Below are 26,336 nucleotides of genomic sequence, written 5' to 3'. Positions count from 1 at the left end.
AAGAAGAACTAAGATGACTCCTTTATTGGTCGTGCAAGAACAATATTCATAGACATCAATGGAAAACAACCCCAAATTTTAGGCACCAAGAGTCAATTTCAAGGCACAATCTGGCACAGTGGAACCTTCGTTTAAGAGTAACTTGGTTTGAGAGCGTTTTGTAAGACAAGCAAAGCTTTTTACAAATCTGTAACTTGGTTTAAGAGCAATGATTTGCAATAAGAGCAAATACTCTGTACACTTTCGGTTCTGTCCTTTCACCACTTTCTGGAGGTAAGTTTCTGTACATATGTACTGTATACAGTATACCATTGTACAGTACATTATATACTATATAGCATGTCTATCAATTTCCAATAATCAGTGTATATGGTATTGTACTTTATTGATAACCAGTACAGCACATTGCTTGTACTGTACCATCCGCACACGAACAATTCTGTTGTAAGCTAATGTACAGTTTAATTTGTTTTATTTGATTTTACTCTATACAGTATTTTGTATTAGTGTATTGTTATAATTTTATATGAATACAGGACATTGTGTATTACTGTAATAAGTTTGTATAAATACAGTAAATATTTTTGGGTTGTGGAACGAATTGTCTGTGTTTCAATTATTTCCTATGGGAAAATTTGCTTTGATATAAGTAACTTTGTTTAAGAGCGCACTCCCGGAACCAATCATGCTCGTAATCCAAGGTTCCACTGTACTTAAAATGTGACCAATTCTTTATAAAAGTAAAACAAATTAATAAAAATAAACTCCACAATCTTATATACCTTTGTTACATTCAAGTCCGGTCCAGCCTTCCAAACAGGTCTTGTTGCCATTTTGGTCACAAGTGTGATGCCCAAAGAAGTCATCTCTGGGTCGGCAAAATTTATTGCAGCCAAATCCATAGTAATGTTCACCACAAGTTACTCTGATCTGGTACTCGAAATGGGCCATTCCAGCGATTTGCTTGAGGGTTTGCCATTGTCGGCTAGGATTGATCATACCGGAGTAGGTGGCCTTGTCTATGATGTCGTCATCACGCTCTTTAAACATAAGAAAAAAAAAATATATATATATAATAATAAATTTATTCTTCTAATATATAATGTACTGAACAAAAATTTTAAAGTTTTTTTTTTTTTTTTATTATTTGGGAGGATTTTACTTTTCCAGCATACTATGGGCATGCCAAGACAAACGACATCTCCTTCCAAGACATGCATCCGCCTAACATTATAACCAGAAATAATATTTCACAGTAGCCCGGAATATTGTATACATCTGTGGTATTTCACTCTGTACCCTGGACCTTATGACTTAAACGATCTGACACCGTCTTACGACCTGCAGCAAGCCCTGCTTTGACTGCAAAGTGAAGAATTATCATAAAACATTTAAATTAACTTTGCACACAGTGGAAAGAACAGCACGAGGGCAGACCATTTAGCATTAGCAAACAAGAAATGGTAAGGGCCTTCTGTAAGAAACAAGAAAAAAAAAAAAAAAAAAAAAGGGAGAAAATGTTCAGAAGAGGCACGGATGACAATTTTTTCATATAATTTTATATGCATGAAAAAAATATTTTGGAGGGACTTTAAGATTTTACTATTCAATATGGGTATAATAAACATAAAAAAAATATAAAGAAGTGCTCAGTCAGACCAAACAACTAATTAGCTTTACCTTTTCATGCCCTACAATGTAGGACCTACAGTATTTCTATATATTTTTTTTTGTATCATAAAATATAAAAGCGCAACTCCACAAATTTGCCATAATCCTTCGAGGAGGACAGTTATGTAAGCGTTGCACAACCTTGGCTTGCACCTTCCCTCATCATCCGACATTTCAAAACATTTTCATAACCAGTAATGTTAGTCTACAGAGGGAGCCGTCATCCGCCAGATCAACCTATCAGCACTTAGGCGGATAGCTATGGGAATACCATTAGCTTGCAGGAAAAAGAAGAAATAAAAACAAACTTCTATCACTAAACTCTAGCCGTTTGACTTGAAGGTCAAAAATTAGTCCCCACTGCGGTCTCTTGATGGGAATGAACTGTTGCTATTCTTTTGTTTATTTTTTCTGTGCCGTGAAGAAATGTAGAGAGGGAAGAGTTTGAAGAACGAAAAAAAAAAAAAAAAAAAAAAAAAAAAAAAAAAAAGTAACCTAAAGAAGAAACAATGTATAAAAGATCTTGGTATTCCTAAATCTGTAGACAAGTTGGCCATGCACATCGGGAAGCTAAGAGTTCTCGCCCCATCCGACAAGGTTGGACATCCTTGAGTTTGCAGTAGGAAAAGTGGTGCAAGTTGCTGTCAGACATAGCTGGAAAGGCTTAACTTCCCAGGTACAAAAGGATAGGGCAGTGAAAAAATAAAATATATATACACATTTTCATGACACCGGGGGAGAATTGAGGTGCTCCAGATTGGCTGAAGCCACCAGTCTATGTCCATAATATGTGTAACACCAGCTTAAGTCCTCATTCAGACGTCAATGATATTTTTTGTTTCCAAAAACGGTCAGAGTTTCACCAGTGTTTGTGATCCAGGCTTCAAAAGAGATTTTCCCATATGGGGAAAAAACAAAAAAAAAAAAAAAAAGAAAAACCAAAAACCAAAAAACACAACACATTACATTACTATGGGTAGCAAAAGCTTTGTAATCGGCAGCACACAATTTGCAGGTGAATGCCATCCTTCTGTTCTTTATGGACCCAAAGATTCCATTGCCACCTACTGCTTGGACTCTGCGGATTTCTATATTTCATGCAGAGGCCATGTCTGATTCAACAGGAATAAAATAGAAGTAGAGTATTGTGACATATTCCAGAGGATTTTATAATAAAGCAATATAATTTCCCTAAAATCAAGTGGTGCTACAGGGAATGCCGGCTTGGCCGCCATGATTCTCCACCATGTACATGAGGCATATAGGTCTTCAAGATGTCTTGTCTAGGGAACGGGTGAATTTATTGCGATGTCTGTGTTGCCTTCTGATGTACATACTCCGAACTCTTGGGCTCTCGCATCCAATCTTTTCAGAAAAGTGATATCTGTTGATGATCAGTGAGGCAAACAATAAGATATCTTATCAATACTAACCATTCGTGTCATTATTGTGATCCCATGCTTCAACCACCAAGGTGTAAGATCTCTAAAGAAAAAGAGGAGGAAAAAAAAAAAAAAAAAAAAATTGAATAAAAATGGATCACAAATATACAAAGACGAAATATAATTTATTAATGCAAGAGAAAAAAAAAAAAAAAAAATTAAAAAAAAAACCACACCAAAGAATTCATGAAGTTTAGTCTACGCATGTGTTTGTGTCAATTGAAACCAAAAATAGGCAACAGATTACATGTAAATCAAACATGATCCTCTTTCACCTTCTAAGCTAACTTATCCAGACTGATTCAGCAGAGACCTTTCACCTTAAAATACTCATCATTGTCAACACTAATGAGATTCATGTATTTTACTAAAAACAAAAAACACATTTAGGGTTAAAAAAAAAAAAATAAAATAAAAATAAAATTGCACCAATTCTAAAAAGTGGAATAGCCAAGATTAAAAAAAAAAACAAAAAACATTGAAATGGGTCTCTAAAGATGACAAATATGTGCATATTCATATAGTTTTCTGCAAACACTAATTCACTGAGCATCTGAAGTGAAGTCTCCTGGGAGTTTTTGCTTTTCAGCACCTCTTTGAAAGCTTTGTCTGCAATAGACCATCACTGCTCCCACAAGTATCAGGTAACGAGAGAAAGAACTGATGAATATTAGTGAGGTTGGAGAGAGGAAAGCTTCTTTAATACAAAGCCTAGGACCTAAGCATTCAAAACCTTTAGGGCACAGCTATGTGTCACATTTATAGGCGCACTAATCTGGCCAGGAGATCTCATACATTCCTGTAATAATCATAAGCATCTACTGCTTAAACTGACTCCTTAGCTCTGGATGGTTGCCAACCATTGTATACAGCCACCTTTTATCTCTGCTCCCCAAGCCGGGGAGGCAGAAGCTTCTCGCTCGCTCTCCGCTCAGCACAGGCTTAAAGTTTTTGACGAGGTTGAGATACAATGGGACCACTTTAAAACGTGTCTTTAAAGGAGACTACAAGTGGCTAAATCCTTTTCTGTAGTCTCATGCGAGCAAGTTAGAGCTGGTGCCCAACGAGACAGGAACTGAAGTGATAAAAAAAGAAAAAAAATCCGACTTGGCTCAGTCATGGTAGTAGCTGAAGATCCCAAACCATTTGGAAACGAATGGAATGCGGTAATTACATAGAAGACAAACCAGAAGCACATACAGCATTTATGGAGAAAGGTAAACACCTTGAAGGTGTAGGCATAAAGATAACTTCAAAAGTCAGCATAAAGCTACTTCGAATAACTTGACCGAGCATGCCGTCTTTGAAGGAAAGCCCTTCTTTGTGAGGCTCCACTTGGAATACAGCCTAAATATGTTTCATAGTCAAAGAACAGGATTCCATTTTGTTCACAGATAACTGTGGGAAAATTCAGAGACGAGTAAGCAAATCTTGACGAGCCCAGACATGTTCATAGTTTGATACAAAGGCCACCGCCAGGGCCATTTACCGGGTTATGAAGCTATATTTTCCAACTATTTACAGCACATATTATATTTTTTATGGGCTTTTATTCGACTTGTACAGTCCCGGGAAAGGCAATCTGCAAAATGTTCACAACAATTCACCAAATCGTTGCTGCGTTATTACCACACCTTCATTCTTGAGAATGTAACAGCGATGGGATTGTTGCTTTAAAAGACCGAAGTTAATTTGTAGTGGGTGATGGGCAATACACGGAAAAGAAAGCCTAAAGTATTTATACATATAACAAACCCTGCTGATACGGAGAGCGAAGAAGAATTAGAGGTTTGATGTGGAGATTTCCAAAAATATTACACATCAAAGTCAACAGCCATCTTTTATTTTAGTCGAAAGGAGAGGAGAAGCAGCACCGTGGCACTAGTTCGGGTTCGAGTCTCAGAACCTCGGCTCAGGGCTATTAAAACCTAATAAAAAAAAAATGGAAAAAAAAAAAAAAAGGGATAAAGGCCACTTTACACACAGCCACATTGCTAGCAATGTCGCTGGTGAAAGTACCCGCCCCCGTTGGTTGTGCATCACAGGTAAATCGCTGCCCATGGCGCACAACATAGTTAGTCCCCGTCACACGGACTTACCTGCCTAGCGACGTCGCTGTGGCCGGCGAACCGCCTCCTTTCTAAGGGGGAGGGACGTTCGGCGTCACAGCGGCGTCACTAAGCGGCCGCCCAATAGAAACGGAGAGGAGCAGCCGGGATATCCCGCCCATCTCCTTCCTTCCTCATTGCCGGCAGCCGCAGGCACGATGTTGTTCCTCGTTCCTGCGGTGTCACACATAGCGATGTGTGCTGCCGTAGGAACGACGAACAACCTGCGTCCTGCAACAGCAACGATATTTGAGATTAGAACGACGTGTCAACGATCAACAATATGGTGAGTAATTTTGTTAGTGCGTTTCACATGCAACGACTTCGCTAACGAGAACTGATGTGCGTCATGAATTCCGTGACCCAACGACATCTCGTTAGTGCTGTCGTTGCGTGTAAAGCCCCCTTTAGGATACGTTATAAATCTATAAAATACCTCTTTTTTGGTACCTCCTGGGTCATTTTCTCAACTTTTATTTCAGATATTGTTCAACCACAATACAAGTGTAAAAAAATGACATCAACTCAACCAAATCCTAGTGGTCCAAAATGTGTAATGTACACAAATATTATAAACAAGCGTAAAAAGAAAAAAAAAAAAAAAAAAATTTATAATAACTTAAAAACACTAAAACAAATAGAACCTCTAAGTATTTGATTTAACAGTATTATGTGAAGGTCTTTATAGACATATCACACTGTGTCAGCGTGTACCCGCTGATCGTACAACCCCCTCAGTTTCACCATTTATCTTTTAACAATGAGCGGAGCACTCGGCCAATAATTTATATCTGCCAAGCCTGGAATGCCGAACTGATGTTCGTGCCAAAAAGGTATAACTAATTACTAACTGAAGATCCAATCGGGCGCCGCACTCCACATCTGCCGGCCTGGTTGTGTGAAGCTCTAGGTCAACTTCTGTTTTTCACCCTAGAAAATTCCTGTGCACTCTGGTGTATGATTTTTTGGAGATATCTCGGTTAATCTTTTAGGACAAAAAGTGCCCCCTTTTCTTCCATTAAGGAGATAGATACCAAGTCACAGAGAAGAAAACAAAAACAAACAAAATAATCTAGAGCCACTTTTTGGATACTGTTCAATATCACTTTTTCTATCATTTATTGCTGATTTTTTATATCTAGAAGGTTTACTTTTGCAAACAAAATTTTTTTTTTCACTCCCTATGCATTTTCTAATTAATAACCACCATGTGTACATACGGCCAAGCAATAAGTAGCCCGGCAGGTATGAAAAATGTAAGCAATCTGAAGCAAAGCAGACCGACTTGGGCCACAGACAGGCAGTAAATCTTTAAACGGAATCGGTCACCCTTTTGCAGTTTTTTTTAGTTATTAATATGGGCATACAGGTGGCATAAATAGGTGAGATTAGCTATACCTGTATGTCTCCCGGATGAAGGGTCGTTTGGCAAAAATTCGGTGTTATGATCTTTTGGGCTACGGGGCGTCTGCTGCCCGGAAGATAAGCCTGCCTCCAGTCTTCATTATACAGGATTCCTCCTCCCCTTGTCTTCAGTGTTCCTGTGAGGTCATTTGTGTGGCCAGAAATCCCACGCCTGGGTATTCTCCCTGCCATCTCTCCCCTGCAGTGAAGCAGCAGTGACTCCCCGTCTCTTGCGCACAGCAAAATTGAAGCATGTTCCCATAGAAAGGCAAAACAGTGCAGTGAGGGACACCAGGCAGAATGCGTAGGCGCGAAAATTCTGGTCACCTGACATCATAAGGACACCAGGGAAGAGAAGGGGAGGAGGAATCCTGTATAATGAAGACTGGAGGCAGGCTTACCTTTCGGGCAGTGCGTGCCCCATAGCCTGGAAGATAGAAGATATAAAAGGATTTTTGCCAAACGACCCCTCATCCAGGAGGCATATAGGTATGGCTAATATCACCTCTATGCCTATAACAACAACAAAAAAAAAAATAAATAAAAAAAAAAAATGTATGTATGTATGTATGTATGTATGTATGTATGTATGTATGTATGTATGTATGTATGTATGTATGTATGTATGTATATTTATTAAAAAGGGTAACAATACAAGATTACCTTTAAGGCCGCTTTCACACTTCGGTTTTTTGCTGTGCGGCACAATATGGCGCTTTGCGGAAAAACTGCATCCGTTTTTTTCCCACCAGGTGTGTTTTTTCCACATAGACTTATTAGCGCCGGATTGTGCCGCATGGCATATTTAGCCGATGCGGCAGCCGGATGAAACGTTCAAGTGAACGTTTTTGTCTACGGCGAAAAAAAACGCATTGTGCCAGATCGGCGCGATTTACAATGCGAGCGTATGGACGCTGGATGCAGCATCCTGCGGCAAAAAACGCATCCGGACGCGGTTTTTTGCTCTGCGCATGCTCAGTATCAAGCCCCATCCGTCAAAAAAATGGACGGGCCGCATGGAAAAACTTATGCAACGGATCCGTTATTCTCGCCGCATCCGTTGCATAGGTTTTTGAGCCGGATTGAGCCGCACTGCAAAAACCGGAGGTGTGAAAGCAGCGTAAGAGTGATCTTTAATTGGATGAAGGCTGTGGAAACAAGTGAACACACACACACACACACACACACACACACACACACTAAATCTGCCATGTGCCAGAGATGATGCAGATGTTTTTAGATCAGTGTTTAAATGGCCGTCCACGCCATGCACACAATTTGCAAAAATCATAAACACACATGATTTTAGAAATAATGATATTTCTAATTAGTGTTATTGGAATTAATCTCACTGTATACCCTGCTCCAGTTAATCAGTGATCTGGGCTTTCATGTAGCATTTGATGCCCTGCATGCAGCCCAAGATCTAATACATACCAAACGAGAGAGAAAAGCTCATTCACAATTATAATGGGAACTGTTGGTTTAATAATGGGTGAATGAACACTCACATCCACCCGGCTGCATTCAGGTTTACTGAACATCTCTGGAATGAAGGCAACCAGCAGGTTTTAATGTTCCCATGACCATAGATGACCTCTGATAAATATACATCCAACCCAAATAATAAAACTGCACACAGTCAACATATTCAAATGAGAGATCCACACAGTGTCAAAGATCAGCTGTGCACTGATAATGTCACACTTAATTAGCCACTAGAGGTCTGACCCCAAGCCAAAAAAATGCCCCTCCAGGAATATGTGGAGTGTGGGGGCCTTAAAAGGAATCTTCATTTCAACCAACTATATAAATCAGGAATAAAAGGCTTTAAATAAGTAATAAAAACATCCACCTTATTCAAAATATGTATATTAGTTAATTTAGGAGTTGAGCAACTGTAGCCAAAGTCAGGGACTAAAGGCCACTTCACACATAACGTGATCGTGAACAAGATTGTTGCTACGTCAGTTTGTGACACAACAACGACTTCACTAACAATCTCGTCATGTTTGACACGTACCAACGATCCGCCCCTGCTGTGAAATCGTTGGCTGATGCTGAACAGCCTGGGCCATTTTTTGGCTTGTTGGAGTCCTGCTGGGCAGGATGGATCTGTATGTTTGACACCTGGCAAACGATTTCATTAACGACCTAGATGAGTGATTCGAGATCGGAATGGTTACCACAGCTGTTGTGTGACAGGGACCTGACGATTTACAAGATCGTTATACGGGTCGCATGCTCATTCCTAAAGTCTGTGTGTGTGACACCTCACATATGATTTCACCAACGACTCAGCAACGATCTGGGAATTGACGTAGTAGCAATCTCGTTCACGATCTCGTTATGTGTGACTAGACCTTTAGCCCCCATACACATTAGATAGCCAACCGCTGACGCTCAACTTCCCTATACACCAGAATGCTCAGCCCCCAGAGTTCTCTGGCAGCGAATCATCTGTACACCAAAACAAAAGCTTAGCAGATATCTGGCAGGCCGGATCCTTCTCCTACATCATCTGTTGGGTTAGAGTTTAGAGGCCCCCATACACAGACTGGATGCGGATGAAAACACACACACACACACACACACACACACACACACACACACACACACACACACACACACACGTTATTTTTGAAGAAGGCAGTTATATTTTTTGGCAACTTGATCCATAAGTGCTAGAAAACCCAACTAGTACCATGTTCACACATTGCGCCTTTTTCCCCAGCGTTTTGATCGGTATCCAAAACCAACTATCTTGGCAGTAACCCAACTGGCATCACAAACCGGTCATTTATTTATTTTTCGTCTTAAATTTTTTTTTATTAACCTCTCAGGCCTGATCAGCACTTGGACCGACATGACATGCACCAGCCCCGGCACATGAGAAGCCAACCGGGGCGACACAGATTCCTGTCTTTGTTTTTTGCAACACACACACACACACACACGAAAAAAAAAAAAAAATTAGATGCAAAAACAGTGTGTGAACATAGCCTAAGGGGTACTAAAACATTAGGGCATGGTCACACAATGTCTTTCAAGCAGATGTCACCTTAAAAAGGCAACAAAACAAAAAAAAAAAAAAAAACACAAACAAAACAAAAAGCACAAATATACACACATACACCTATTGCAATGTGTAAATTAACTTGTGTATATGTTCAGTCTTTTTTTTTTGTCTCTTAAAGGGAACCTGTCAGGTGCAATATAGACCCAGAACCACAAGCAGTTCTATGTCAATATCGCTAATCCCTGCATCTAGTAGCATAGATAGAAATACTTTCTAAAAATATCTTTAAGGCCTCTTTCACACGTCAGTATTTTGCATCCGTGTTTTTTCAGTGTCAATGTTTGTATGCTAAAACCAGGAGTGAAACTTACAGGGAAGAACTAATTGACAGACTGACTCCCGTTTTGTGTTTTGGAGGCAGTCCTGGTTTTGGCATACAAATACTGATGACACACTGACGTTTGAAGGAGACCTAAAGATCTTTTATGGTATGCTACTGAGGTCAGGGTCTAATCATAAGGGCGTTATATCCCCCGACTAGTTCGCCCTCTTAGCATGGCAGCACACTCACAGGGGCGTACTAACATGCTATTCAATGCAGCATCACCAGTGGTGACTCACGCACCCGTGTTCCCTGTGACCACGCTTCTGAAGTCTCGGCACTTCTGGTCTGAGAGCAGCATAATGTGGAGCCCCGAGACCCTGATTCCAGCGATGTGTCACTTACCAAGCTCTTTGCTGTCATTTTGATACAATCAATGTTCTCTGCTCCAGATCTAGCAGTTATGCAGAGCTCATGAATATGCTGGACTAGCTGACAGCAGGCAAGGTAGTCCTCTAATGATTTAAAAAAAAAAAAAAAAAAAAAAAAAAAGTTTAATCAGCAGGACATCATCAACACTACACTAAAGCATCCCAGTAAGTGACATCACTGGAATCAGGATCTCTGCAACTACATTATGCTGCTCTCAGATTAGGTGGCAAAACCTGGTGACAAATTTAATTTCAGGATGTGAAAACTGTTAAGTGGCTACAAAGAAGTGACTTGACCCTTCTTCTTTGACATACAGTAATATGGGAGGGGGGGGTAGTTTTTGGAAAATAAATAAATCAATCAATCTTTAATTGATGCAAAAATTTTTACCTATTTACTTTGCTAAAATTTTGAAAAACATGACGCTTACCGAGGAGGAGTGGTGTGGGGCATGATGGATGAGAGAGGTGCCAAATGCATGCGCCTCTTTAATTTGGCACATCACACACACACACACACACAGCTCTTCATCTAGGCTGGTATGTAAAATGCCAGTTGGGATGGAAAAAAAAAAAAAAAAAAAAAAAAAAAAAAAGACAGCAAATAGCTCAGTAAGTGACACGTCGCTGGAATCAGGGTCTCTGTCTCTACATTATGCTGCTCTCAGATGGGGGGGGGAAGCAAAAACCTGGTGACAGACTCTCTTTAATAACACATTTGTCTTGATTGTCCGTATTGCTATAAAGTTACACAAATTTGAATCCAGGAAATTGAGACCTTGTAGGAAATGTAATGGCGGCGATATTTTTTTTGTCATAGGTGCAATCGGAAATGCTTCAATACAAAATCTGTAACGGGGCCTATATGTGGCCATTACGTGTCCCCTTTAGGCACCAGGTGTGACGGCTACCTATAGCCACCGCAGCCAAGCCCCTGTTGGTTGTTATCCAGCTTTCCTAGAAACAAATACGCCTAAACAATTTTAAAACTATGGGAAAGAAGAGGAGAAACACTTGGGACGAGAGGGAAATGCGTGTTAAGAGACCAGATTGTCACAAATTGAAATCACACATTTTCCCAGCGTTCCCTGCACAGGGATAATAATGACAGACACGCAGTTTCAGGCGCTGGCTGCTGCCTTGCCTACGAACAGACACTAAACACTACGTCGTCTGTATATGCATCATGTAGTTGCAATTTCCACATACTTTGCCAAGAGCAGAGCTTTCACCAGATATAAGAACGCACCTAATCATGTCACAGCGAGGGAGCCCGGCCGTAAGCCGTACAAAGAGGCAACAAAGCTCTGCTCGGGCCTTGTCCGTGAAGTGCTGACTGGACGGAAAGCCTGCTTTCACAGAATTCCTAGAGAACCAAAACGAAAAGTGATGAGCAATACCATATTTACTGATGGGGCAGCAAAATAAAGCCACTTAGTCATCAGGTAACATGAGCATCCACCAACAAACCACACATCAAACGCAGGGCTCCACTAACAAGGAACACATGTGGCACGCCATCAGAGGGGCACAGCGAGAAACCCAACGCCATCACTAATAGTACCAAAACCACATCCATCAACGACTGCAATTAAATAAAGTCATTAGCCAAGTTGTGTGTGTGTCGGAGTAGCCAAAGCCACAAACCAGCAACCGAAATCATGAACTTGTACGATACAGAAGCAAATGTCTTGCCAAGTGACGGAGGGCAGACAAATGCCACTATCCAGACTGTGCATGTGCTGGATCCCGCACACTGGGCTGATCGGAGATCTGGCAAGCCCTCTGGAATAATGAGTATCCTGTGAATACATAATGTGCTAAAGTTGCCATTGTGTGAACTAAGTCCACGGTTTGTCTGGGAGCCGAGCTGTGCTGAGTCTACTGCTGCTTCCTGTTGCTTGTCCTGTATTTGCATTATTTTTGGATGGGCCCCCATTATGTTCTGTAATCCTCGGTGCAGTCAGAATGGCCACACTATTGTTCGTGGTTAATATTAGCAGTCATTGCTTGTCTGGGTGGCCAGACGACAACGTATCCTAATCACAAAAACTAGCATGTATTAAAGAGAGTTTGTTTAATGATCAAAATCAATAACCGGGTTGAGATTTACCAGTATTCCTCATCTGTACAGCAGTGAGATTAGGGGGTGGGGGTAGAAGATGCCTTATTATTAATATTTATACACTTCATCTTTTATTAGATATAGTCTGTTTCTCACAATCTTATGTAGTGCAGTGCACTGCTATATTAATATTGAGGAGCATTAGGGTACTTCCACACTTGCGTTCAGCGCAGTCCGTCACTATGGAGAATAGCACAGTCCGTTAACGCACTGCGCTATTCTCCATAGACTTGTATGGACGATGCACTGTAACGCAAGTGTCAGCGTTGCATCCACTGGATGACACAGCGTCGTTATTTTGACGCTGCGTTGGGCAGAGGGAACGCAGCATGTAACTTTGAGCGGCGGAAACCTTTATTTTTCACTGTGCATGCTCATTTTTCATTTATTTTTTTTTAAAAATCACAGAAACTTTATTTTCCCGGTGGCCGAACGTTCAGCTGAGCGCCCGGCTGCCGGCATGTGAGAGCGCTCAGCTGAGCGCCCGGCCGCCGGGTGATCAACTGATTGTTCACAATAGTCTGCTGCCAGTAAAGCTGTAAAGAAAAAAAAACAAAAAAAAACAAAACACACCTTTGTTTTGTAGTACGATCCGTTGCATTCGCTATGCCATTATATGCAACGCATCCGTTGCAACGCAATGCAACGGATGCCGTTCAACGCAAGTGTGCAACTAGCCTTACTCTCGGAGGGTGTATCTACATGTCACAAGGTAAAGATGGAGAATCTGAGCACATACCAGCTCTATGGAGTTTATAAATGACATTTTTAGCTTTTTTTGTTTAGTGAACTTCATTAAAAGCACCAGCCAAGCGTTTTTCCCCCCTAGCCGTGGAGCGGTGCTTTAAATGTAAGCCCCCTGTCATACACTCACCCTCCAGCGTCCTTACTGACATCGCACCGGTACTGCAGCGCCATCTTGTGACAAGAACTTCTGACTGGCCGGAAATCAGAAGTTGTGTCATAAGTGCTCAACACAAGTATGAGAGCCAGAACGAGGCTCTTAGATGTATCGTGTTGTGTTCTCCAGCATGCTCCATGAAACACTAGACTAGAGCATGCTGGCAGGTCACAAATCACTAGAATCCGACGGAGTGGCGGCAATAGCAAAGTGGAGCCGCATAAGGGGAGTATCAGACGGGGCAGGAGGCATGCAATTAAAAAAGCACGACTCCAGCACATTGACCTCTGTGTGACCAGGTATATAGCGCACTAAACCAAGCTGTGACAGAGATTTCTGGCTCACACAAAGATCATAGCATGGTTTGCATAGTCTAAAGAGTGGTGACATCACTCAGAAGAGGAGTGGAGCAGCTCCAGAAAGTGGAGAAGGTAGCAATATGCGAGTATATTAATATGCACGCACACACAATATAGGGTGCTTTCACGCATCCTTTTTTTAAGCCATCAGGCAAAATCCGGCGATTTGCGGATAAACCGGATCTGGCGTCTGTTGCCGCCGGATCCAGTTTATTAGTCAGACTTATATTAGCGCCGGATTGTGCCGCATGGCATCGCGTTTCATCCGGCGGGTGCCGGATCTGGCAAAATTTTTGTTTCTGGCTGCCGGAAAGGACGCACAAGGGAACTTTTTTTTTCACCTGCAAAAAACAGCGCCGTGCTGTAAAATGAAAGCCTATAGGCGCCGGATCCGTTTTTTGTAAACTGAGCATGCTCAGATGTGCAATTTCCTTTCTGGTTAGAAAATCTGTCGGTCTCTCCCTCTCACCCCCTCTCTCATACTCACTGATCACAGTCGCGGCGCTGCACAGCTGTCACACTGCTACCGCAGCGCGGCTTCACCTGCTTTGAAAATGCCAGCCGCTCATTATTCCATCTCGTATTCACCGCTTCCCTTGCCCACAGGCACCTATGATTGGTTGCAATGAGACAGCTGTCACTCAGCGTGGGGGCTCGTCTGACTGCAACCAATCACAGCCGCCGGTGGGTGGGTTTATATATTGCAGTAAAAAAGGCGTGTGGTCCCCCACCAATTTTGATCCCAGCCAAGATAAAGCCACTCTGCTGAGGGCTGATATTCTCAGGATGGGAAGCCCCACGTTATGGGGAGCTTCCTAGCTTAGTGATGGCAGGTGTCTATGAGACACCGAAAAAATCCTTTATTTGAAATATAAGACATATAACACCCTCTTTAACCACTTAATTAATCCCCAAATACCCCTCCAGGTCCGACGAAATCCACACTAGGTCCCACAACGCTTTCCGCTTTGCTACATCGGAAGCTGAAAGGAGCGGCCATAGAGCACCGCCGCTCGCTGTGAGCTCCACGGAGCAACTGCAGTGAGTCGTGCTGTAAGTGGTGACGTCACTCAGGTTACCCGCGGCCACAGCTGGATTCCTGGTAAAAACTGCTACAACGGATCAATTTTTTTTTTACCGGATCCGTCGCATCAGTTTTACCACAATCTCCAAGGCATCCGTCACAAAACTGATTGTGCCTGACAGCAAAAAACGGATATATGTGAAAAGAGGCCTTACTACATACACAAAAAACAACAAGCGAGTGCTTTTTTTTTTTTTTTTTTAAAAAAAAATAAAATAAAACAAATAAATGAAAAATGCTGGAAAAAAATTCTCAAAGATGCAAGTTTGGATAAACAAAACTTCATAATCAAAGTGACTTTTATTGTGGCCATAAATTCCTTACCCACTATTTGACATTAACCCGCCATCTTAAAAGAATCCCACCGATAATTAAATGCACTAGTTACAAAAAGGGTGGCAAGGTTAATAGATAGAATACCAGCTGGCCAGCCAAGCACAACAGTCAGGTTCACACACAGCAGGCAGGAACAAGAGCCCTTTCTACTTATTTACCTGAAGTGCAGAAACTGGGTTGCGCTGGTAGAAGAACTTCACAGAGCCCCCATTTTTATGGTCCATTTCTTACACTGTGGATATGTGGTGCACCGCCTGTACGAGCGTCATCCCCTGGGACTATAGACCCAATACTTATCTACATTATTTTTACACCTCCACTCCACAATGAAGAAGTCTACCATGGTTGTTAAGCAACAGGATTAACAAAATGCTTAAAAAAGGGCACCCAGGCATCGTTTTAGCCTTCCTTTTAAGCCTCTTCACACGTCCATAACACGGTACTGGTGTATGTGCATCAGTGTTTTTCACAGATTGATGAATTCAATATAAAGCATGTACAGCACACAGATACTGCACGTATTTTTTCACCAACTCATATGTGTCGCCCAGGGAAGGGGGTACTCCGGTCCAGTGCGGTTGCAAATGGGAAGGTCACTCTGGTGGCCGTTGCCCGGTCCCGTGCCCTGGGGCTGCTCTTGTAAAAGGGGAATTATTTAAACTAGGGATAAAAGTTAGTGTATGTGACGCAAGCTGCGGGTTGCGGTTAAGGGTGTAGAACCGCCGCTGCTGAATGTGGGTACTTCCAGGGCTGGTGGGTGGTGGTTGCAGCAATGATGTTGGGCCCTCTACAGGTAGAGCCGTGCCTGGGAGATGTAAATTGCAATAATAAGGGAGGCCAGTCCGTAGATTTAATTAAAAAACAGTCCTTACTCACTGTGGACCCTCAGACGGCTGGTTCCGGTCCCTGTATTGCAATTGCCAGTTGGTGACCTAGGTGCTTTGTCCCCAGCACTCTCAGTATAGTTGAGACCTCGAAGCCTGGAACTTTGGGGGTCCCCCAGTTGTGATACAGCGGTCTGTCCGTTCGACTGGAAGTGCGGACCCTATGGGGAGGTTAAGTGTCCGAACCCCGATCCTAGTTTACTGGTGATGCCCCCGGATCTGTAAGGTCAGTGAGGCCCTTTTAGAGCCCTCACCGTGCAGGCAATTATCAATCCGTGTAGAACTGGCGCTTGATCTAGGGCCCTGTGCACAGTGCGTGCTCCGATCCCAGCGATACTTGTCCGTACCCGCCCTGGCGACGTCTCTCCTGTGCCCTCGGGTCACCGTTGCACGGACCCAGCTCGAGCACGTCCGCACACCTCTCTGTGTGCCACAGATCTCTCCGTTTCTGACAGTGTGTGTGCGCCCTCCCAACCGGCTGGTCAATCCCAGGACTCGTTCCTAACTCTAGGCGAACATCCCCTTACTTGATTAACCCTTAGCCCCGGTGTGGAGTGGAGAACTAGGATTTTTGTTGCGCTTTGGTGGTATCGGCACTGGTACTCCAGGTCCCAGGGAGTAGGTCCTGCATCCCCAAGAGGATGCAGTTCCTTTTAGTGCTACACATACTCCTGTATTGGCCCATTTCATCCACGATACTGGACAAAAACACCTAAACATGCACCATAAGTTAATGGATACAGGTAGTATCAATGAAAAAAACAAACAAACAAAAAACGTATACAACACGTACATGTGAATGATGCCTAACCTTGTATATATAGAGCATGTCTGAAGCATAGTCTGCTCACTTTCATAATTTTGATGTTTTTGGAAACCTACAGCGGTTACAAGAGGCTCAAAAAGCCTGAACATGAACAGCGATGTCTCAGTTTTGGAGTATTATTCTGAGTGCATTTATTTATTTAGTTTAAGAAGTGGACCTGCTCCAGATCCAGCAGAAAAAAACAAGACGCTGTGTGAAAATGCCCTAATAAGAAATTTGCTCAGTAAAGTGACCCTCAACGCTTGGAATGAAATGGGACTATATATTTCTCATCTGTAGTAGTGCCCTCCATTTAGCTCCAGCTTTCTTCTTCGCCTCCTGCATACAAGATGCCGCCATAGTGACTTGGGAAGTCCAGTGGAAAGTCTGAACCTTGCCACCCATACCCTAACTGTGCTGGTGTGGTTCAGACTTCTCAATGCTCCCTACACCACTCCGGCAGCCATCTTGGAGGAATGAGAATAAGAAACCAGTCTTTGTGGAGGAGACAGCTGGACGCAAATTGAGAGAGCACCTATTGCTATAACTAGACAGGATAAATTAATTGTCACTTTTCAGAGAAAAGGGGGAAAGGTCACTTCAACTTTGGGCTAAAGGCTAGGTTCACACACTGCAAGACTACAATAAACAACTGAGCTGCAAAATCAGATGCAACCCATGTAACTACAAAGATCCAGCGTTTTTGCCCCCCCCCCCTTCCCCCAAAAAAAAAAAAAAAAAGTATGTGTTTGCTGCGTTTTTACCACATTTTGTCCAATGCGTTTTTAAAGTCAAATCTAGTACGGTAATTGGAAGGGCTCAAAGAGTATGGAAAACCGCAAAAAGAATTGACACGCTGCATCTTGGGTGCATCTTCAAAAATGCCGCCAACAAAAGATGCAGTGTGGACAGCAAAATTGAAATCTCATAGACTTTGCTGGGAGACGGATATGCATGCATTTAGGTGCATCTTTGTGACCTCAAAAACTCACCAAAAGGGGCACCCTGTGAGCATAGCCTTAGGAAAAAAAAAAATAAGTAAATCCCGCACCTTCGGCATGCGTTTTTTACTTCAACTTTGCCCAGTGCATTTTTTTTTTATGTCAAATCTATTGAAAGGAACGGCTCAAAAATGTTGGCAAAAACGCAGAAAGAAAAGACATGCTGCATCTTTGCGGTCACCACAAACACAAGGCCAAAAAAACCCCCCCCAAAAAAACAACAAAACAAACAGCTGCAACGTGTGGACAGAAAAACTGAAATCTCAGATTTTGCTGGGGAGGGAAATGCAGTTTTGGGAGCAAAACTGCATCCAAAAACGCGTAAAGAAAACGCAGCGTGCGCACAATGCCTTAAAAAATAAAGATCTTTGATGCCAAATGAAAAGGGTTGCAGACCAAAAACAAAGTGAGAATGTTAGCTCTGCATCATTTACACATCCAGTACTTTATCTGTCCAACTGAGAAAGGTCACAAGGGTGTAGAACATCAATTCCAATGTAAACTGGAGGAGGCGGAGGAATGCGTGTACAATTCACCAGCGTTTAATATGTGATGTATTACATACAACCACGTAACTGTACAAAATAGCTGAAACATATCGGGCCTGAACCACCAAGGTGTTCATGCCAGAACTCTGCATAAAACACTGACTTGTCACAGGAATCATCTCTCAGCCAGTAGATAGAAGAATAATAAAATTCGAGAATCCTCAACAGTTTTTAATGGCTAACTGCAAAGATGGTAATAAATAGCAAGCTTTGGAGACTACTCAGGTCTGGAGAGCATCATACCATGCCTGATGAAGACATCAACCACCGAGGACTGAAAGTTTAAATATTTTTGAGTTGTCAAAGCATTTTGACATAAGTTGCCCAAAAATTTACAACATATTTCCCACACATTCCGTCCACTTTTGTCAAAACGGGCAGAACTGTGGCGTGGCAAAGTCCACGTGGAAAATTCAGCAAAATTTACACCACTGGCATAAATTATGGCAGTAAGGCACTAGTAACCTTTCTGAGGAGGTTTACACCAGTTGTAAGATGTACCCAGTTCATTAAAGTGGAGTGCACCGTTTAGGCCTAAGACACACGGCATGAAAATCGGAGCGAGTGGAATGCGATAAAACATCGCATTCCACTCAGACCAATATTACTCTATGTGCCAGCACCTATGAGTGATTATTTTCTCAGCTTTAATCGGACCGAGAAAAACAGTCGCAGCATGCTGCAGGTGCTATGCGATCCTCTGTCTCTGGCATCCATTCAAGTCTATGGAGCGAGAGAAACATCGCACTGCACTCGCATTACACCGATGCAGAGCGAGAATGGTAATAGCCGGTAATGGAGGAGAGAAGGAGATAAATCCCTCCCGCCCCTCCTCAGCGCCGCCCCCCCTTACCACCAGGAGTGGTCTAATTGGACCTCAGTCACAACGGCACTCGGCTCCCGCTGTGCTGCCAGCGTGAGCAGAGTATCGCAGTAGTCGACGTGTGGCCCCGGCCTTATTCCGGCTGTATCTTCATGAAGGCCAGTTTAAATAATCAAATCAGAAAAAAAAAATAATAAATAAAAATAAAATACCCATTTTGTCCACATATAGATTGTGTAAGCAGAAATACAGCAGTGACAATATATGCAAACTAAACTACAGCTACCAGCATCCTGCAAAATGGGAGTTATATATGTATATGGATTAACAGACCGCATAGTCCAACAACATGATGATTCAGCCATTAAGTGGCAACTATCTAAAGAAAGCAAATGCCTTGTCTGATAAGGATTGTGGACGACATTAAAAGAAGCCGCTTCCTTGTTAGATAGAAAGTTTCTTTGAGTGATAAAATACCGGCTGGAGGAGGGGTGAGGGAAGACATCTTTGTGTTTTGAGATGCCGCTTTCTGCCTTTCTGCACTTTAGAGAAATTAAAAAAAAAAAAAAAAAGAAAAAAAAAAAAAAAAGTCTTCATGTATATTCTATTTTATTTTAAAATTAGAGATCATAGCAGCCCTCATATTGTCCATAGCAACGAATCCTACTATAGCACAGGAAATAAAGTGAAATGGGCGGTTACCGTGGACAACAGGCCCTGTGTTAGTTCTCACATGAGGCCTACTCTAGATTTATAGGCCTGTTCTGTGTGACATCAGAACTATGGCAAGGAAACAAGAGGGAGGGGAGTGGGGTAGATTTATTAAACTGGTACAAAAGGAAAAGTTCAGTATTTGTCCTAAATAACTATATAATCGCACAGCCATCTTGCTTCTTGTCTGGTGCAGATACGACAGTTGTCTGTATCACAACACACCATCATCAGGTCTACGCAAGAGCTGAAGGTTCAGCGCAAGTCGTTCACAGGAATGGCTGCATCTTTGGGTAAAATAATTACTTTAGTATTGAAGTTTACTTTTAAGTACAACATATTTCAATAACCCCCATGGTACCTAATCGCCATGCAAGGGCTTTGGTGCAATATAATATTAAAACCTCATTTATGTACGTCTCAAATTGAGGCGGAGAGCAGACCAAACATGTCCTGTTCTTAGTATTGGGGAAGAGATGGGGCAGTGTGGCACCCCAGACATCCGTTGGCCACAGTGATATCACCCCTGTAACCTGTGGTGGTACCAGGTCTGGCGGTAGTTTGAGTTCCCTACACAGAGAACCCCATTGCAGTCACACACAGCCTGATCCCTGACCAGAGGGGGAGCACGAGTACCTATGTTCAAGGGGCATCTGTGAAAGGAATAGAGGACGCATGGAGAAGGAGCTCTGGGGCTTTTAGGAGTACACAACAGGACAACGCCAAAAGCGGGGTACCAGCGCCCTAGTTCGTCCAGGGATTGCAGACCCTGGGGACTGACAGTTTACATGTCTGCTGGTCATTTGTGTAGGCACAGTAGCACAGCACTATAGAAAAGCCCAGAGTTGTGGGGACTAGGCCCACACCACTTGCAAGGCTTGATTGCCTGCTGAACTGGAGGAATTACATAGGAGGAACCAGGATAGCTTGCAGGCACCTGAGGCTCCACACAAGAAAAAAAAAAAAAAAAAAAAAAAGAAGGGCAGGTAGGCATTCGACTCTCACTTTGTAAGTGGATCCCAGCTGCTTCCAGACTGGTAGGAGACCGGGCACCTGACCTCCTCTGTACTGTAACTACAAAAGTAAAAAAGGGATCTACCCTAGCTGGAGAGGGTATACCACTAGGCTGATCCACCATCTACCTTTGAAACCATCACTGCAGCCCCTGGCCACCCGTGGTCAAGACTCCAGCTGGCGTCACAACCTACCTCTCCTATAAATATCCCGTTTGTCCGGTGAGGGCCACAGCTTTTGGGTACCGCCACAGTGAGCTAATCCACCAGGCCTCCAGCCAGCTGAGTACCCTAGGCCCTTGCGACCATGACAGCAGTAATGACAAATAATTTGACGGGAAAACCAAGGTCTTGTTCATACACTGCAGTTTCAAGATTGGTTTTTATTTCTTCCAATAAATCACCACAACTAAACCATGAAAGAACCACAATGGTTGGACTAAAATAGTAATCTAATGAGTATACAAAGCACTGACAATGGTTTCTTTTTTTTGCTGAGGCGGTCTGCTGAAATTCTTCATTCTGCAGCCTCGGACATACAGAATTAGATTACTTGAGGCCGCTATTATAGGCCTAAATAAAATCAGTTCATCGCAAAACCAATACAAATATAACAGTCCCCTAAGTGACATAATGTGATTAGGAAGGATAAGAAAAAGGCAAAGCAGGGACAATGTGAACACACTGCATACTCTGTGCAGTATAGCCGGCCATTCCCATTCGCAGGTGCAAGAAAGTTTAGCGGACTTGTTTTGTCCCATGTCAGCCTGTAGCCTAGCAACATTACGTTTATTTACAGCCCCCTATTCTCCGAGCCCATTACTCAAGACTACACAACAGAGAAGTCTGTTATCCAATCCATGAATTAAGAGATCACAAATGCTGAGAAAGGACGATGGAACGAGTAGTGTCCCACCGACATCAGTCTAGGCAACAGAGTTGTAGCAATGCAAGAAAAAAGAAAAAACACGAAAATATTACCAATCCACAGCAAGAGAAGTTGCCATATAGTGTTCTTGCATCCAGTCACATGAAACACTGCCTCCTTGTGGCCAACAAATAACAGAAAAACCCATCTAAGACAGAAGGATACTCTTGTTTTTTGGTACAAAAATGCTTAGATTCCAGAATTAATGGTTCATCCAAACATCCTTTTAGGACACATCACTTGTCTCCCCCTCACAGATAAGAGAACAGTAGCTCTTCATAACTCCATACCACTGAACATAATAAGTTGTTCAGGATCAAACACCTGAATTTATTTCCTCAGGTTAGTAGGCAAACATCCGAATGAGCCCGTCCTTCAAAGCAAGAATGGGAAAGAAAGTCAAATGCCACAACAATGGAGGCACTACCTGCGTTGGCAGTACTTCAAATACCACAGATTTTTATAAAACCTTTTATCCCTTTGATGGTAGTTTTTGATAACAGTTTTATCTCACTGCAAGCAAAACCTGGCTCTTTTTCTCCACCAACAGAGGCCATTTGTGTGAACCGGGGTATTGTGCCAGTATCTGGCCAAACCTTACTTCCAGTTCTGCGCAGGAAGCCTGAAGACTGCAAAAGGCGCAGTACTCTCTATATAAGAAGGGAAAAAAAAATTTCTTTCTGCATTCTTTTTATGGATGTTATACGATATTTTTGTAAATCAGATTGCTGAATGCAAACGTCCACAGAGACTGACAACGTAGCAAGCGCCGAACATGTGATTGGTTCCATACTAGTCTCTTACAACAGGGGTGGCCTCATTACAAAAAATATCTGTGGTCCCATTGGGCAACAACAAGGTTGAAAGCCTGAGATTGAAAACCACCGGTAGACAAAAGAAAACTGGCCTTTGAGCCAATTAAACCCTCCTCAAGGTTAAGCAGTGGATGCCCACACACCAGGAAGGGGCGATATCCAGCTCATTTAGCCACCAAGGCTTGTCATTAGAAAAAAAACAATATAATTAGTTCAGCAGTTATGGGATTTTTGTTTGGGGTAAAAACTTCTTGATTTATAAACGCTAGTAGTTAGAATCATTACAAATGGGAAAAAAAGAAAAAAAACACACAACAAGAAACAGAAAGACATAATAAACAAGACATGTTGGAGCGGTAAAGCTTGTGCACAACAGAAAATAGACAGTTTCTCCTTGTTGAATTTGCAAATTATAAGCAAACACATATGATCCTCAGCCATCCTTCACCTGATCATGCCCTACAACCTATACATGGCCTCGAATAAGGAGGTCGCTCCGGAATAGGGAGCAAAACGTGGACTACCAACGTGCTCACAAAGTGTCGTATTGTACCCAGAGAAATTCAATTTTTCTGAAAAAGGAATTTTGGAAACTTTGCAAAGAAAAAAAAAAAAGTCTGCGACACTAAAGCAATGATTAATACGAATGGCACTCCTTGATTCAGTGGAGTTTGCACACCCACCCTGCAACACCTGGCTGGGATCGAAGGACACAGCTGGAGGGGAAGGGTAGGGCAACCACTGGAACAGGCAGGGCGTTTAGAGATACGGTAGGTACGACAATACAATATAAAGTCCTGTGCCTCCTGGATGGATGCCAAAACCTTCTCCTAAAAGCATGCGAAGAAATGGATAGCTTACACCAGCAATAACAAGTCTCTCCGGAATAGCAAAAGGCATTTACCACCCTGTCTAGCTCGGGTTTACCCATGTAAACCACATGCAAGTCCATGTGTCATTCAGAAGGAAGTGGCGCAAATGAAGCATTTAAAAAGCACACGGAAAATACCATTGCTGGTTGTAAGCAAGACCGTGACAGACAGGTGTATCGACAGATCCTACAGTCCAAAAACAAATGCTCCCAATGGGCATTTGAACCCTCCCAAAATATGGCAGAACCCTACATTTTCCAATAACTTTAATACAGCTGTGGACATATTAAAACTACAAAAAAAGGAGGGGTGAATTGGAAACCTCAGGCCAGCCGGACACTGCTAGAGAGGTTTAGAGCAGATTAGTCCACTTCGAGCTCATCAATGCCACTTGTACAGCAGACCGAACTTCTGACCTCCTAATACACTCACAGTCAGGGCAATAAGCCGCCCATAGACGGGACAATTCTGTAGAATGCGTGAAGTTGTCTTTTGAGTGTTAGAATAAATTCCCATGAACAAAGTGACAATACACACAACTGGAAACCAGAAGAGAATAACCGGAACATATAACATGTGTGAATGGAACCGATGGTTCACGAGGTGGCACATATACTCTACGCGAACAATACAACGGATTGGGCACATCTTACAAAGGCGGGCACCTCTGCCAAATTAGATCTGTTGGGGGGCATCATGATGAGGGCCTGGAACAGGTATTGTAGGGTTTGTGGGCAACTTTACACAGCATTCCCATACTGGGCTAGAGGATACACATGTTTCTAGGAGCAGCTCATACTATTCCCAGGCACTCCTCCCTCTCTCCTGGGTCACATACTGGAGATCACAGTCCACTTCTCTACTCCCTCCTCTTCCAATTGTGTCCCTGTCTGTATCTCAGGCTATAGTAGTGGAATTAACCCCTTGCCCACTGACAGCTGACGTCTTGATCCTTTACTAACTACTTGTAAAGCCGCCAGGAAGGATCTGGGCTGCATTTAATCTTGTGATAATGGCATGTTCCTATTATGCAATACTGGAGTCCCAAAGTACAGTACAGCGGACAATGCTGGCACCGCAGTGGGCATAACAGCAATTGCAAAAAATAAAAGAAACAACATTAATGTGTAAAAGTAAAGAACACAATGTAGAAAAAAAAAAAAAGGAAATAAAACTTTTTATAAGTGACTCACCGGCCATGCAAAACTGAATGGGAGCACAATCCTGTTCTTTTCAGTATTCCTGATGAATTTAAGGTTGAAGGAATTCCCTCCTAGGACAGGGGTAGATCCAGAGCCGAAACTGCAAGGGCCCCCAACAGACACCCTGGATTGGTACTCCTTTAAGCAAACTTTAAAATAAGTATCACATTCATCCCTGGTGCACTTTCTATCAACTGGGTTCCTGGTGCCATCGCAGCAATTGCTATTCTGCAATTCTCCATTGGGATTTTGCATAGATAAGATTTCCAATTCGAAGAACCCTGACGCTATAGACACCTGTTACAAAGAAAAGACAAAACACCTATGATCAGTGTTAGGACACACTAAACAAAAAAGAAAAAAATGCAATCAATATAGGCACTAATTGCAACAAGGTGCATCTTAAAGGGACAATACACCAAAAAATAAAATAATATATTATATCCTCTGTGCAAGCAGTGATTTTCCATCAGATGAGTCCAGGTCTGCCTCCTTGATCACTACTTTATCTCCACTTCTGATCACTTCCAGAAACACATTGATCAAGCATGGCTTTGGACTGTAGGTGTAGTGTCCCTTTAAATGCATGCATGCAAAAAAAAAAAAAAAGTACAAGTGCACTCTTTGCAACAAGGTGCATGCAAAAAATAGATATAAAAAGTAGGACGATGATGTGATCCTCCAGCGTGGTGGGGCATGGAGCTCCATACCTTCAGTGGGAGGCATAGTGCAGCAATGATGAGCCTGATGGAGGTGTCAGATATGAGGGGTCTCCTCCGTAGAAGCATTGCCTCTTCTGCAAGTGCTGCCCTGAAGCCTCTGATGGCTGGGACCGCTCCACAGCTCTGATATAGGCTGCTGATTTGCTCATGCACGAGTGGAGGACAACACACTCCTCTATTGTCCTGAATGGCAGCAGCAGCCTCCTTTTATCACTGGATCCTCTATTATTAATATTGATTCTGCTCCTTTTCTCTTTTTGCAAATCAGCTGCAAGCGTTGGATGAGACAGACAATGAGAGCTGGGAGCAGAGTGCAGGCTGCCCGAGAGACTGCTCATCTATGCAGAGGCAGCAGGAGGAGCAGGAGGATGGAGCAGTTAATATTCATGATGCTGGGTGGTCACAGGCTGCACCCTGCCCCCTCCTCCCCTCTGCCTGCACCTCCTCCTCCCCACACACAGGGGCTGGAGCAGAGACAGCGAGGAAGGGTCTGTCTGTAGGTGAGGGAGACAGGTAGGAAGTTAGGATTAGCTGGCAGCAGACAAGGTGCCAGTCACAACAAGGCAGGGAAATAGCAGGCAGCTAGTGCAAACTTGTGCCATGACTTCTGGGAGAGGAGGAGGGGGGAGGGGGCAGGCTGGGGACGCACTGATTGCTGCAGACATTGCACAAGTGTTCACCACAGTCACACTCGATTCCCCAGGGCTAGCATTTCACGGCTCCATGTCTCCTTCTTGTGAAAAGACTAAAGGGACAGCGCTTTGTCACAAGCTTAGGGCTATGCGAAATGTGGCTATGATACATAGGATG

At 42.9% G+C, this 26,336-nt stretch overlaps 1 protein-coding gene across 1 annotated transcript in view; it reads right to left on the bottom strand.

The window, feature by feature from the left end:
* JAG1 (jagged canonical Notch ligand 1) overlaps nt 1-25,824 on the bottom strand; it is a 61,948-nt gene extending 36,124 nt beyond the window's left edge. Inside the window, exons 1-4 of the mRNA XM_075339289.1 lie at nt 25,515-25,824; nt 24,796-25,101; nt 3,105-3,156; nt 783-1,040 (exon numbers count right to left, since the gene is read on the bottom strand). Coding sequence (XP_075195404.1) covers nt 783-1,040; nt 3,105-3,156; nt 24,796-25,101; nt 25,515-25,592 — 694 coding nt within the window. The 5' untranslated portion in view covers nt 25,593-25,824. The remainder of the gene's footprint in view (nt 1-782; nt 1,041-3,104; nt 3,157-24,795; nt 25,102-25,514) is intronic.
* Between the last annotated feature and the right edge of the window lie 512 nt (nt 25,825-26,336).

Source organism: Anomaloglossus baeobatrachus, chromosome 3 (assembly GCF_048569485.1).
Source record: "Anomaloglossus baeobatrachus isolate aAnoBae1 chromosome 3, aAnoBae1.hap1, whole genome shotgun sequence".
Classification (NCBI taxonomy): domain Eukaryota; kingdom Metazoa; phylum Chordata; class Amphibia; order Anura; family Aromobatidae; genus Anomaloglossus; species Anomaloglossus baeobatrachus.
The sequence above is the reverse complement of the archived record's forward strand: the minus strand, read 5'-3'. Positions and strand labels throughout refer to the sequence as shown.